This window comes from Dermacentor albipictus, chromosome 1 (assembly GCF_038994185.2).
Source record: "Dermacentor albipictus isolate Rhodes 1998 colony chromosome 1, USDA_Dalb.pri_finalv2, whole genome shotgun sequence".
Classification (NCBI taxonomy): domain Eukaryota; kingdom Metazoa; phylum Arthropoda; class Arachnida; order Ixodida; family Ixodidae; genus Dermacentor; species Dermacentor albipictus.
This window is the reverse complement of record NC_091821.1, coordinates 459,832,659-459,848,665: the sequence shown is the minus strand read 5'-3', so window position 1 is coordinate 459,848,665 and position 16,007 is coordinate 459,832,659. Positions and strand designations below refer to the sequence as shown.

Sequence of the window (16,007 nt, the reverse complement as noted above, 5' to 3'; positions counted from 1 at the left end):
GCAAGGGAAACCCGCAAGGGTCAGTGCTCTCGCCCTTCCTATTCAACATAGCGATGAGGGGTCTCCCAGCGGAACTCAATAAGATTAAATCGATTTAATTTAGTATGTACGCGGATGATATCAACATCTGGGTTAACAGTGGGAGTGACGCAGCCATCGAGCTTAAACTACAGATAGCGGCGAATATGGCGGAAGAGTACGCGGCCAGCAGAGGCTTGGCGTGCTCGCCACAGAAATCGGAGCTGTTAATCATTGAGCCAAAACATCAAAGGAGACACGCTGGAAGCAGCAGACCCATCACTGTTTTCGTAAACGGAAATGAGGTTCCCAAGGTGGAGGAAATAAGAATTCTGGGCATGTATATCCAGAGAAATGGATGCAACCTCACGACAATCAAAAAGCTAGAAGGATACGCGGCGCAGGTAACGGGGATCTTTAAGAGAATTTCACTCAAAGGCAGGGGCCTCAAAGAGAACAGCCTCCTCAGACTCATGCAAGCCTTCATTACCAGCCGTATAGCGTATGCCACACCGTATCTTGTGTTTAGACGAGAAGAAAAGGATAAAATAGATGCGATCATTAGGAAGAGCGTTAAGAGAGCCCTAGGGCTCCCAGACTCGACCTCGACAGACCTCATCCTCAAAATGGGGGTACACAACACGCTAGTTGAACTCACTGAGGCAGTACGAGTGTCTCAGTTGGAAAGATTAGGCCAGTCTAAAACAGGGAGAAAAATCATGGAATGGGTAGGAATTCAATGTGGCAGGGGTGTCCCGACTGACAAGAAAGACATTCCGTTGGACGTGCGTAAGCGCTTCCGAAACGCGCCCGTACCTAAAAATATGCATCCTATCTACAACAAAGAGAGGAGAGCTCACAGGGCTAAGGCTCTAGTAAATAAACTTAAAGACACACCGGCGCATAACGTAGCGTACGTGGACGCCGCTTGTGGCAGAGACGGGGCTGCGGTATCGACGGTGGTTGATGGCGACGGGTGCGTTAAGATAGCGTGCTCCACGTGCACGAGGGACGCCTGTACAGCCGAGGAGGTTGCAGTAGCGCTCGCTTGTGCGGGAACAAACCCGGGAGTAATATTATGCGATAAGAAATTAGCAATCCGAAATTTTAACAAAGGGAGAATCTCGGAAGAAGCCCTCCACATTCTACTCAAAAACCCTCCCAGGAGGGACATAACTTTTATTTGGGTACCAGCCCATGAAGAAGTCCCAGGCAACGAAGCCGCTCATGAGCTCGCCCGAGCACTCTACCACCGGGCAACTCTAGAGCAGCCAGTTCCAGGGATAAAAGATAGCCTGATCACGTACAGGGAAATTGTCGATCACTACAAAGCCGAAAGAAGAATCTTTCCGCCTCCGCATCGGTCTCTCTCTCTGGAGGACGCTCGCATTTGGCGACGCCTCCAGGGAAACAATTACACATCACCACATTGGATCTACTTAACACAGACGAGGGACTATAACGACGCCCTCTGCAAAATTTGTAAGCAAAAAGGTACACTAGACCATATAATATGGGAGTGTGCTGGCTCCCCAGGGGCCAAGGAAAACATTGTCAGTAGAGAAGCCTGGGAGGCGTTGCTCCAGAGCGAGGCTGAAGACGATCAGCGTCGAGCAATCCGCCTGGCCGTTGAGGCCGTGAAGACTCACCGTCCTCAACGCGCGGGGACTGCTTCGTCCTCCTCCCCTACCTACGTGTAGGTTAAGAGGCGGGCACCCCAGCTCGGTGGAACAATAAAGTTTTCATTCATTCATTAATTCTAGCTAATCACAGCAAGGGTCGTCATCGTGGTCCTCAGCTGCTATCGGAAACACGAGGCGCGTCTGCTTCATTACAAAGGTATCAAAATAAAGTTCACACGCCTAATAATGACTTCGTGCACCGCGTTGTCCAAGCTTCAAAATTATACAGTGTAGTGGCAAGATACGTAAATTATCTCTATAGATCATTTCCGAATGTACTTAAACTGTTGAGACCATCATTTAAGGTCAAACAGGATAAACTTGGCACATTTGTCTTTATAAAATAAACTTGCGCTAACGTGTCAGTTGTCAGTGGTAGACAATCCACTTAGTACACTTAATATAGAATACAAACATCTGTACACTTGGCTGAAGAAAAGAATGTGGCCGATAAAACAGGCGTTAACTGATGATGTGAAACGGCTGCGTTACAATATTAGCTTGCTGCTTAATACCATCAGTGAGGTCAATGAATATTATCAGTGAATTTTTTTTATTTTAGTACATTTCAAAGCTAAGGGGAGATTGCAAATTTTCAGTTACCTCGCCTACAAAGTTATAATTAGGAAACAACCAATTTGTACAAAACCGCGAAGTGCAAGAAATGCTACCATGAACATTCACAAACGCAAGTTCAATGGACCTTTACAATTCTATTGTTTCAGGGCCACTTATTCATGCTTTTGGCGTCGAAGGTGTCGCCTTCTTAAGTACACCAAAAGCTGACCCCACGCTTCCAGACATTCAATTTCTCTTCGTGACGATGAACCCCACTACTCCGGAAGCGGGATACATAGCCAGTCTAATCGGAATATCGCAGGTAAGATCCAAATTTTACAGGGAAGCTCTTAGCCTCTTTGTAGTCGGTATGTTCGTCTCCGTCATCATCAAATTATCATCATCAGCAATAGCTCATACCACCGTAAGGCAGGGTACAAGCGCTCGGTAAACTGACGCGAACAGTGCCTACATTTATTGAACAGCATACGTTTCATTAAAGAGCAAGGTCAAAACAAGCATCCTAATCATCAATAAAGCGCTGCATACCACCCTCAGCAGTTGTGATGATGTTTGAGGTTTAATGGCGCAAGGGCCAGGTATGGCCAAAGAGAGCCATGCTAGTGGTACCTCAGCAGTTGTAGTGAAGGCTTTGCTACAGCTTCGCTGAACATCCACTTTCGCAGGGCCGGGATAGCGATTCACTTTTTACATAACTAATGTGATGTAAGAAGCCTATTGAAGAAGTTCACATACACATCCAACACATACACATGCAAGCAGGACACACTAGAATTTGTATATAGGCAACTTATCAAAATAGCTTCTGTGGCGTCTTTCCGCCATCCAAATTCCTTCCGGCGCATGCACTCAGCAACAGCGCAGCTTTCAATATATGTTTCTTTTATCCAGCCATGAGGCTCTGGTGGGGCATCTATTTGGACACCATGTACTCTGTGTTGGTGCGCGGGAACTACTGCGACACGGCAATTAGGCTCAATGTCAAAGTGGTCACAACACTGTGTGACCTGCCTGTGGTGGCTAGTTTGGCCACCGCCGTCCTTTTCTACGATGAAACATTCGTGGGTGCTAGGTTATTTTTTAAGAAGGAAAAGTTTAGTATTTCTGTTAAAATACAAAATAAAGTGAAGCATGAGCTAAAGGCATTTAGTCTGACAAGGCATCTTCCTCCAGATGGCATTTCAAGCGGAGAAACCGCAAATACAAGAAATGAAATGTGATGCAATCCCATTGCATATATAGCATTTGAAGTGGAAAAAGCGCACATACAAGAAATGAAATATGATAAAATTTCATTGTGTGTACAGCCACATGAATAATTATCTGCAAACTAGAAATCTAAATAAAGAAAGTAATTATTTTAGTGGAAATTTACCAATATACAGCAATATTCACGTATACGGTGTAAATGCACTCTAATGCATAAAGATACTGAGAAGAATAATTTTCGCTCAAGATAACTCAGACATTTATTTTAAAAGTTTGTTTACATATAAAGCATTCACGCATACACTTTAATCATTCAAAATGCGTGAAAATGAAGTAGAAGTAAAATTAACACGAAAACACACAAGAAAACCTCAATTTCGTATACTATCATATTCTAATGCTAACCTTCTAATATCTATTTATTTATGTGTGTATTGCGAGACAGCTTACAATGGAGTTCTTCATTCTGGTGCAAATAATGTTGTGATTCGGCGATCGGCGCAATGCACCCTTCGAGTTCGCAGTGTTCGCAGTGTTGCCTCCCTGTGCTCACATGCTTATACTAGGGTGCGACTTTCTGTCTTCGGCATGTGCTTCCATCTCGTGTCGTCAACGCCTTGTTACCTTGAGAGAGACCGACAATTCTGACGACTTGTACGAACCAGGCCTTCTTTTACGAACTGCTGACGATTGAATGGTGCCACCTGGCCGCGAACAGCTCCTTGTAGTTAGCTCTGACATCACCAATGGCGATTTTTTAGTTGTACCGTCAGCCCACTGCCTATCCAAAGGGATTGCTCTGGCATCCTACCTTGTTGTATTCACCAACGCACGGCTAATTTTGCTGTACTCAACACAACCACTCAGCAAGTACTACTTCCCAAAGGCGCTGTTGTTATGCGCGTCTTTGACACCCAACCTGTCTCTGTGCTTAGCTAGACTACTGCTGTTTCACAACCACCCACAGCTGTTCATCCGGTACCTGCTTCTGTTCTCGCTAGTGCCATCTGCATCGATCTAATGCCACAGCAGACGGGAGAGTTACTGGCGTTGTTATCGAAGCATAAAGACTCCTTTCACGTCCACTCCCCTCTTCTGCGATGGCTCACCGCATACACACAGATGGCACTTCCATCGTGCGCCGGCGGCCATATCGCGTTTCTTCCGCCGAACGCTAGATCATCGATACCCAGCACCTCCACCATACGAAACTTCGTCAACGGTCGAATCTCCCCAGAGGCAATACGACCCCTAAAGTTAGCTAATAATCATGGCGACAAAAGTGTCGATCTCTTCTGGGCACCCGCTCACACAGTAACAGACGGTAGCAATGAGGTAGCGCACCACATGCCTCGAGAGTTTACGGACCGAGCCTCGGTTATGCCGGCCTCGCCGACTATTGATGAGTGGGAGTGGGAAGATCGAATGACGAGATTTCATGAAATTACACAATACCATAGATTGCAGAGGCGTACATTCCCGCTGCCGCACCCAAAATTAGGCAACAACTTGTCTGTCGAACGGCGCAGTTACAGACCAGATCCTATCCGAGTCCGCCTTTATGGACCCAATACACCCAGATTTATACTCGACGGACAAGTGCAGACATTGCGACTCTAGATCCACCCTGGAGCATATCCTATGGCAATGCCCGGTTGTAAAACAGGATAAAGTTGATGCAGTCTCAAAAAGAGACAGCCTCCGTGCGTGCTAGGAGTCTGCGTTGCTCAGCTCGGACCTGCAGCATCAACTCCGGGCCGTCCAGCGAGCCAAGGGAGTCGCCAAGGGCCAACAACCCTTGACCGAAACCTAGGCGGGGTCCAGGTTCAGCCCACCAAATCGCACGGCACTGAATAAAGTTATTGGAATGAATGAATGAAAAAAGTATCCAAACAAACTTTATTCCAGTAGAGTACCAATATGAAATAAACACGGTCTCGGCATGAGAGTGCGTCACATCATTCCTTCGATGCTAATCTCATTGCCATGGACATTTATTCAGAAGGGGCCTGCTGTAACTTTTTCAATTGGAAATCAAATAAAATAATTGCAACATAGGCGTGGTTGCAGTGGATTAATATTATTGTTTGAATATTAACACTTTCATAAATTTAGGGTTTACATATGTAACGATAACGATACACAGATGTACATCAATGAAAAGCCAGTGAAAGGGAAGAATAAAAGCAGTGTTAGGGCGACCATGTTAACCTACGTCCGCAAACTGCACAAAGCGCCAGCATGATCACATAGCAGGCGCCTCATCACTGTCACGCCATAGAGGGAATCACCAGGGCGACAGCCTGAACACCCAGTGCAAGTACACACAGACCTAGCCCTAGCTCTTCTACATTGTCAAGTACAAAGGGGCAACCGACGATATTGCCATAGAGGACTGGTTCCACGTTTTTGAGCTCCACACGAACGCTGCATATTGGTCGAAACGGGAAATGGTAGGCTACTTCAACGAACACGCTACCGGTGAGGCGTTATGCCTTTGCCTGACGCACAACAACGAGTTATCACAGAAAAAATGAAATACATATCCATCAGCGGATTTAAATAAAATGATGGAGACCCTTGTACTTTTCACCTGTTGGAGAGTGTTTAATTAGCACTCCGCAATAATACAAAGTTGAGCGTAAGGGTCGTTGTATTTACAAAAGTGGGCATCATGAAGGAAGCTTGTTGATGGTTTCTGTTGTCAGTAGTACGTCGCACACGCCACGCACGTCGGCTGGTGCGACTGTGTAATTTCCAACCGACAGTCACTTTTCAGCGGGTGGTCTCCAACGTGCTTCTGTTATTCAAAATGCGATTTTCCAAAATGCGTTATCGCCAGAAATCAGTCACTAATTGTATGTCTTCGACGCATCCTATCAAACCGGTCTTTGGACCCAAACCCTCTTTGGCCCCGAACCTATCGACGCATTCAATCCGTATTCTTGGATGCGCAGCCAACCATTTGGTTTTAGGTCACGTAACTCCTCTACGATGTTTATTTCGAACCTTAGCCTTCGCACCATCGCTTCATTCGAGCGTGACACCTCGAAGTTACAACTACCAGACCTGTCAATGGACGCCTGTAGTCAGCCACAGCTGCTGCAGCAGTGCCCAGTGGCCGATCACCTGAACTCCACGTTGCACGGACTCATTCTTCGGTGCCATCTACACCAAAGAAAAATGTGCACCTGTTTCATCTAGCGGCGGCATCAGGCAGACACTCTTCCTGTGAAGTGAAGGCACAACAACGAAACCAGCAAGAACGCAGCTTCATTTCACAAGGAAGATCATTCGCTGTTACGAGCAACGGATGAATTGCTAACTTGTGAAGTTCGAACGACTTCGCAACATCTACGCTCTCTTTCAAGCTCTAGCGCTAAATCATCACCGCTAAAATGTGTCGCATATTGCCACTTTAAGTTAGCGGTGACCAAAATGAAGACCACTGCAGTTGCATTGGAAGAGCCTTCTGGTGATCCTTAACTACAGGACACACCATCACTACAAGCTACAATTGAAAGACAGACTAGCAACAGGAAATAACAACTTTGGCTGCCACAAGGAAAGTTCACACACAGCCAGCCACGAACAGCAGAGTCCTCTAGACCCCATATGGACAGCTCAGGAGTACGTAAACGCATAACCCCACTAAATAGAAGGCCACCTCATGGAATAATATATTTGGAAGAAATTTACGTCTCCAACGACGTCTCAAGCGTCAACAATCAGTACACGGCCTATAGTAATCGTATATGGTTGTTTTTTGTGTTTTAGTGTTTTGTTTTCTTTCGCTATTTAATGACATTTGCTGACTTCTAATGAAGCAGAGCATGTCGAGTCCATAAAGTCTTTAACTGGTCGAATAAAGCTTTCAGTAGAGAGTAGCGCCCTGTCATTTCTCTTCTTGTGCCTTTGCCTGTGTGCTAGAACTTGGCGCTCAGAATTTATCCATGCTTCGCATACCGATTTCCACTGTTTTGGGCGGCTGCCCAGCACAACAGGAAGGAAAGGACACGGGCATTTCCTGGATATACCAGAGCAACGTAAATATCGTTACATGAACCCCCAAGCAACAAGAAGTCGTTCCAGAAAAACCTACATCTCCAAGTATCGTGGGCTGATTGATTCCCACGCCAATGGCACTCGTCACATGGCCGCAATACTGAAGGCAACGCACCACGTGCATCCTTGAACATAAGTAGCAGCTACAGTTCCCGCTTTTCAAAACTGTTCAAATATTACACTGTTGTGACAAGAGTAGAAACAGCATCGTCATCAGCGCTCATCCGTTCCTGAGTTTGCTTTTATAGTACGGAGCACAAAAGGCGGGCTCGAACGCGTGATGTATGTTGTATGTGCCACTGGACGGCCTGCTCTTTCCCAAATGGCCATTAATTGTACATGACGCACCAACCGCTTGCCTTACAGCAATTTCTGCCATAGCACGCCTTTCTCTGCAGCATAGCTACAGCAAGCCAACAGACAATCCTTTATTGATTCTTTATTTTAGGTCTGTCCTTGTTCGCTCAGGAGTCATTTGTTTGCACTGTCCGATATGGAGGTGGGTTTCTATGACAGCAAACGGATGGCTGAAAGACAAAGAAAGCAAAGAATAAAGATAGTGTGTGGGACACTATATTTGCCTGCCCGAAATCTTTTGCTTGCGTCCCATATAGTTAGTTCAACCTTACTGAATGCGCAAGACCCACCGCTGTAGCTCAGTGGCTATGACGTTACGCTTCTGGGAGGGTTGCGATCCTGGCCGCGGCGCCTGCATTTCTATGGGGGCATAGTCTAAAAACGCTAGGCTTCCCTTTAAAGACCCGGATGTGGTTAAAATTAATTCGTAGTTCGCCACTACGGCAACCCTCAAAATGATATCTTGATTCTGAGGAGGAAGATACCAGATTTTGTTTTTTAGGAGGAACCTGTTTGTTGCCCGTTTCCATTTCATGGCGCTTTTGGACGTTCCTTTTCAATGTAATAGTGGGTTCCTGTTGTCTCTCGGGTATATTACGGATTATCGCGCGCACATTGTTTTTGCTTTTTGGACAGTGGCCGTCTTTTATCGAAAAGTCATTTGGTGCACCGTTTGTCACCGCTTATGTTTTGTGGTGAAACACGCATTGTCTGTCAAAAATTCTCAATATTTGTCGCGTATTCTGTACAAAGATAGAGATGTTAAGATTGATTGCTCGACGCAAGTGTTGGTATGCATTCTCGAACTTAAGCGAGCATGAGCAATTAATTTTCATTATAGGGTAATACACGTATACATAGGAGACCGACTTAAGGTGGCAGTCCCACTTGGGTGGCGCGTGCTTTGCATTTCAGACAATCTTCAGTCGTTCAATCATTGTCATTCTGTATGAGTCGATCCAGTCTTGTCACACCTTTGTCATTATGCTGTTATCGTCATACCATCGTCGCCCCGACATCGCGGTGGTACCTTCGTCATCATTCTACTATGGCAATTTCGTTACCATCATACCTTCATCGTCACACTGTTGTCGTGTTACTGTCGTTGTCATACCGTCATTGTTGTTTCGTGTCACGTCTGACACGTGTGCTATGCATGATAAACTGACGGGGCGTCGCTCTACTTCTCTGAATATAGCAGCATGACCTTCTAAGTTGCGTTTCCACATTTCACTGTATGCAAGAACTGCTCAATAAAGTCTGGTTACTCGTGCCTTGGATGGGTGGAAACAACTTTGTTTTAAATCCGGCAAAGTTTAACGACGCAGGCTCAGGTTTCCCATGAGCGGACTTCGAGGCCTTCCCTCGTCGCCGCCTCTCGGGCCTGCTGGACTGCCAACCCTTTTGTCTTGAGTTTGGAGCTTCGCAGAGAGGCGGCCCATCTCGATGCAAGAGCCTCCGCGCTACTGTCATTCCAGCTGATATAACACGACACCCCCCAACATGAGTGAGAACGTCGCTCTATTTGCCTCTTATAACTTCCAAAGAGCATCGGGTATTGTGCGAGGAAAATGTGCCGTAATCGCACCGGACTACGGAAGGTTTGTGTCTGCAGTTGTCGCCATACGACTGCCTGGCGACATTTCAGTTTGGGGTGAGGTGGGGCAATGTTCTTCTGCCTAGCTGGTAGTGCTTCGTGTTGTCATTGTATCCGACCAAGCGTTCTCGTGTGTTTCGAACCAGGTGTTTCGAACACGAAGAGGGGGTCTCTGATTCTGCGCGGCGGGTCAGTTCTCACGCAGAGTGGTGTGCTACCTCGTTCAAGTTAGGGAGGGGGGGGGGGGGCTTTTGCTAGCGAAGTGCTGTCGACCAGCTTTCCTGGCAACTGGGAACATGGTGCCATGCTGATATATGGTGCCAGAAGTGTCTATCTAGCCCCTGCCACCATATGCTCGTCCAAAGGATAGCAGTCGCCAAACGAAGGCTGCCAGCATGGATTTCATAAAGCCAACGGAGCCGCTGTAGTTGGATGGTGACAAGCAAACAGTGGGGGCTGTCCAAGCGACGCTTTCTACTATTCATCACTGCAATGGAACCAGAGATTAAGAAACGAGAAGCACCGGCAAAAAGCGCGTTGCTACTGAGCGTCGCTGGAAAGGAAGCCATGAGCGTGTACAATACTTCCAGCTTCATGTTTCGGAAATTACCAGCGCAAACAGACAAGAATGAAGGAAAGGAAGAACGAGAATCAGCGCCAGTGTCGTGTTCATGTTTTCGTCTGTCGTTGTCTGTTTGGCGCTGTTGATTTCCAAAACATAAGTCACCACCAACTCGCCTAAGTTCCTGTTCTAGTACCTTGACCTTCACGGAAGACGAGTCAATGGATGAGTACGATGCAGTAATCAAGAAGTTCGACGAATATTTCGCTTCAGAAGTCAATGAGATTCACCAGCGCTACGTATTCCGTAGTCGAGTTCAAGAGCCAAGTGAGCCTTTGAACATTTCTTAAGACATCTGAAGACTAAGGCACGAGCGCCTAAGATTGGTGGGCTAGTAGAGTCAATGATGAGAGACCAAATTGTTTTTGGCCCAGACGACGCTAAGACTCGAGAGAAGCTTCTTTCTAACAACCAGTTAATGCTGCACAATGCAGACGGACTGTGCAAGGCAGCTGATGTAGAAGCAGCGAACCAGGTAATTCGGATGCGAGAAGAAAAGCAAGTCAACGGAATGCACAAGTGGTGCTTCGGAAGTAAAACAGGACAAAAATTATAACTGTCAAAAGTGTGCAATGGTGCACGCACCACGAAAATGCGCAGTGTACGGATGCGTGTCCTGCGTGCCAAGGAAAAAAGCACACTTAACTACATGTTGCAAAGCGAAACCGCAAGGAGGCGAGTTCCGGGGTACTGAAGATGAGTTTCAAATTCTCTCTATCGAAAATAATGCAAACCGACCAGACTGGAAGGTAAAACAGTAGGCTGGAGGTAAAACGAGTGATATTAAAATAGATACTGGATTGCAGGCCAAAATTCTACGATTAGCGCTGTTCGCAGAGATAAACCCGCAGCCACAGTTAGAGCCACAGTTAGTGCGGTGTTGCGATCCTACGGTAGAAGCGAAATCAAGCATTTGGGAACCATAACGCAAGAAGTGACCGTGCACAACCACACTTTCACTAAGGATTATTGTATTGTACGAAGGGGGGGGGGGGGAGGGGCAAGCAATTGTCGGTCTGCAGGGGCGTACGAGACCCTCGGGCTAGTATCTCGACAAGTGCACAGCCTATCGCACATCATATCAGAAAAGTTTATGAATGGATTTAGACGCCCTTTTTGGTATAGCTTGTATCTAGTGCCACTATAACATGGTTGTGCTCGACAGAGCACTCCCAGTCGTACAGCCGGCAGGTCCAGTACCACTGCCCTTGAGTGAGCAGCTGCGGAAGTAGCAGGCACGCATGGAACGGGAACGCATAATCACGAAGGTGACTGAGCCTACAGAATGGGTAAACCCTCTTGTCATTGTGCGCAATAAAAACGCTAAACTACGCGTGCGCTTGGACCCGCGTAAGATAAACGAGGCCATTAAACGAGAACACTTCGAAAGGCCAAAGGGAGAGGACATTGAATCCGAGCTCACAGAAGGTAAAGTGTTCACGCGCCTAGATGCTAACTCGAGCACCTAATTGAGGGTTCTGCAGGATTCCGTTCCCCCACGAAGCGTCGAGAATCTGCACTCTCGCTACGCCGTTCGATCGCTACCGTTTTCTCCGATTGCCGTTCGGCATACCATCAGGATCGGAAGTGTTCCAAAGACCCTAAACGATATTTTTCAGGCACTACCAGGAACGACGGTATACGTCGATGACATATTATTTTGGGGCTCATCAAGACAAGAGCGTGACGAACGACTGTGGTTGGGCTAAAAACAGCAGGAAAAGCAGGGCTAACATGCCACCCTGAAAAATGCGTTGTTGGAGTCAATGAATTAGATTGTCTAAGGGAAGTAATTTCCGAAGAACGAATCAGGCCGAGCTCTTCCGTCGTTCAATCTGTACTGCCGATTCTAGAGCCGCATGACAAACAAGCCGCGCAGAGAATGTTCGCTGTTGTAACTTATTTCAGCATGTTTATTTTAACACCGGCAGAAAGGACGAAGCTTTTGCGCAGCATAATGAAGAATGACGTGCTGTTCGAATTGACGCCGAACCATGCGGAATAATGGCGTCATATATGCCACAGTTCAAGCAGCCAACCGTTCCTGTCGGTGTTCAATCCAGCAAAAGAAACAGACGTCTCGTGTGACGCGTCACGCTGTGGCGTAGGCGCCACACTCTTGCAGAGGTACAATGACTCATGGAGAACGGTCGCGTATGGATCTAGAACACTCTCAGAAGAGGCTAGACGATATTCGCCAGTATAAAAGACACGTTGGCCATTACGTACGGCTGCGAAATATTCGACCAAATTGTGTACGGCCAAAAGGTCGTCATTGACACCAACCGTCGCTCTTTGATTGCTATCTGTAAGAAAGCAATCCGTGACATGGCACCCAGGCTACAGCGCTTTGATGTGACTGCAGAAATATGACTTCGGCCTACAATTAGTTGCAGCGAAATAGCTGGTGCTCGCAGGCATGCGGTCTCGAGCACCCAGCAAATGGGGCACGGATGCTGTTGGCACAGCTGACGTAGAAGTGCCCGCCGTTAGTACAGTATCTTCCCTTATAAGCGACGAAACATGGAAGCGTATCGCCGCAGAAACAGCCAAGGATAGTTATATGAAAGTGGTGTTGCAGAACCTAATGACGAATGAACAAAAAGATGAACCAAGCCATTTTCATCCAAGCTGTCTCATAGTAGAGGTGTCCTATTGAAGGGGTCTAAAGTTGCAATGCCAAGCAGTATGAGGCGAAACTTTGCACAGTATTCACGAGTGAGATCTTGGAATTGGCAGATATAGAACTAGGGCTCGTCACCTCGTGTTCTGGCCTGGCATGCATGAGCTTGGAAACTGAGGTGTTCGCTCAGATGTGCGCTTCATGTATAAAATATGCGTATAACCAGCCGAAGGAACCACTTTTGATGCGTCCTGTTCCGGACCATCCTTGGTATCGCGTAGGAATCGACCTCTGCCACTACGGCGGCAAGTCGTAGCTGTGAGTCTATGATGCCTTGTCTAACTTCCCAGAAGTAGAACGACGCCGAGAAACCACAGCCAGGACCGTTGTTGACGCGACTAGTACTATCTTTGCTCGTAATGGCATTCTAATATAGGTTCTTTCAGACAATGGTTCCCAATTTTCGAGCAGAGAATTTGCCTCGTTTTCGCGCACTTACACCACCAAACGCCTTACCTCAAGTCTGGGATTTCAACTTTCCAATTAGCTTTCTGAAAGAGGGTACATGTGGTGAAGAGACTGCTAAAGAAAACTACCGAAGCGAAACATGATTTTTGGTTGGCGCTTTTGGCTTACCGTACTTCTCCCTTGGAGTTTGTCTGGGCGCCAGCAGAGATCCTCCAAAGCCGCCGACTGCGAACACTGCTGCCTGCCTTCCAATGTGCACCAGCCCATCGAGTTGTCAAGCATCGTCAGCTTGAAGCTTCCGCGCAAACACTATCAGCAATCCAGGAAGGCGATGTGGCGCAAGTCCAGACCGGCACGTGGGCCTGGAAAGCACAGGTTCTGAAAACGTCCACGTACGCGAGGTCGTACCATGCCATCACGCCGGAAGGGTGGTCCCTTTGGCGCAATCGCAAACATTTACTACCGACCGGGAATCCTTCCTGCGTGACTTCATGCCCAACCACAGCGACGCGTAACCCGAGTGCTCGACATCTGCTCAGCGCTCCGATGGCGCAGCGCCGAGTAATGGTGTTACGACAGCAGCGGGCATGTTGAACAGTGCGCCGACAACGCCAGCCAGTGCTAAGGCAACCGCGGACATTTCGGACAGATCGCTGCCAAAGCCAGCACCGAGGAGGCCTCCGAGGCAACCAAGACCACCCCAACGACTGCAGTATGGTCAAAACTTCGAGCAGATTTCCCAAGCACGGTGTGTCTATATTTATAAGCTTTACTTTCGTTACACATGTGTAACCTCGAGAGTCATGACTAAAACATATCTGTAGATTATTGCACGGTTTACATTTCTCGCATCGAAAGAGGATGTATCATATCGCGTCTGACACGTGTGCTATGCATGATAAACTGAGGGAACATCGCCCCACTCATCTGTATATCGTAGCATGGTCATTTGAGGGGCGTTGCCCCATTTCACTGTATAAAACAACAGCTCCATAAAACCTGGGCACTCGTGCCCTCGCAACTGGGAACATGGTGGCATGCATGCTGATATATGGTGTAATACCAAATTCATAATTTCTTTGTCATGGATGGAATCAGCATGTTTTAACTCCAAAGGTTTGTTGATGTATGCGTTTCACGAAGAAAATCCGTCTATTGTAACCTGGTCGTTTGCTACACACACACAGTGTAGACTAAGAAAGCCGGCCAGCACTTTATCATCGGAGAGGAGCTTAGCAGTTTAAGCGAGAAAGACATCAAACATGCCTTACGGTTAATTGTCATGGAGGGAGCAGGACTTTCACACCCCAAGTGATTCGGCGAGCTGAACCGTTACGCAATCGTAACCGTCATGCGAGTTCTTTTTTATGCGGTGTATAGTTCTTAAGTACGCAATCGAAGTGCTGCGTCGGGTGGGCGAACTGCAGGGTTGACACAGTGGTTCACAAGCTATCGTAAGTTAAATCCGCCGGCTCATCTATTCCAACTGTCGATCCATAAAGACTATGAATTTTCCGGCTTCGTGGAATGGCGTGTCAGCGGACCACCATCGTGAATTTTCTTCTTCATAAATTTCGAATTTCATGAATGATTACTGTAATTGTTCGTTCGAGCAAGTTTCGAAGTAGACTTTTAATGCCCTTCCTTTGTTAGATATTAAGCTCGCAAGATGTGTAATAGTTTTCTTATTACACTGATTTCAACTTAACAAGCCAACCAAAATATCAGAAATGAATCCCGCGAATTTAGTTTTTAGCTAAATGGCCGAGAGAATGCCGGTGGTGTGCAACAGCTAAGCTTTCAGATGTAGAGTGCAATGTTAAGTTCAGTTTATACGCCCTCTGGTTTCGATAATACCCTAAAAACAAAATTTTCAGTGGGCCGGAATATGTGCGCCGTAAAAGCGAAAAAAAAAACATGACCGAATACACGAGGTGCACAAGAGTGCTAGGCTAGGCTGGGTTAGCGGTACTGATCAGTGATGATCCGTAATCATGCACAAGCGACGCCAGCTAGTATAATTACTGTGCATGTGTGTGTTTATTACTGCAGTCTTAATATTGCTTCATTTTGGCGTTGCGCTACCAAGCGCGAGGGCAAGAGATCGAATACCGACTGCGGCGGCCGCATTTTGGTGGGGGAGAAATACAAAAACGCACGTATACTGTTCATGGGTGCGCATCAAAGAACAGGCGAGAAAAATGTGACGTTCCTCATAGTCAGATCGTGCTTTTGCACATAAAGCCCACTATGTTTTTGTTTATTATTGTTTCACTTAGCTAGTTTGGTTAGGATACTCTATGGGGACTTCCGTGATTCATGCAATATCTATGGCAACGACGGCTCATCTTCGTTTTCCCAGTAAGTGCAAAGTGCTAGGACTGCCAAGTGACGGATCCCAACATGGAATATCGACATAGGCTAGCTGATTCCTCCGCAACATAACAATCGTAAATGCATTACGGCAAAGTCTTAGAGGGGGTGCAGAGAACTCTGCCCAATGATCAGTGAACTGCGAAGCTAGTCTGGCCGCGCACTGTCGGGCAGTGTCTTTTCCGGGGCATGCAGCCCGCATGGAACTGCTGCCGTTAGCCTGCAGGCTTGGAAGGTGTGCCTCACACGACAAAACGTTGACGAGGCGAAGGCTTCAGAAAAGATCTCCGTGCAAGTGTGTTGATAGTGTATCGCTGCAAAGCGATGTTGTTGAAAACCGTAACATACTTCCTTTTACACAAATGTGGTTGCATCATTTCAAACGTGTCAGGAATGCGCATGGGAGTGCCCGTT

At 47.0% G+C, this 16,007-nt stretch overlaps 1 protein-coding gene across 1 annotated transcript in view; it reads left to right on the top strand.

Annotated features, from left to right (window-relative positions):
• Positions 1 to 16,007, top strand: part of LOC135902828 (4-pyridoxate dehydrogenase-like) — a 151,549-nt gene that overhangs the window by 100,509 nt on the left and 35,033 nt on the right. Inside the window, exon 8 of the mRNA XM_070531356.1 lies at positions 2,426 to 2,580. Within this exon, the coding sequence (XP_070387457.1) occupies positions 2,426 to 2,580 (155 nt within the window). The remainder of the gene's footprint in view (positions 1 to 2,425; positions 2,581 to 16,007) is intronic.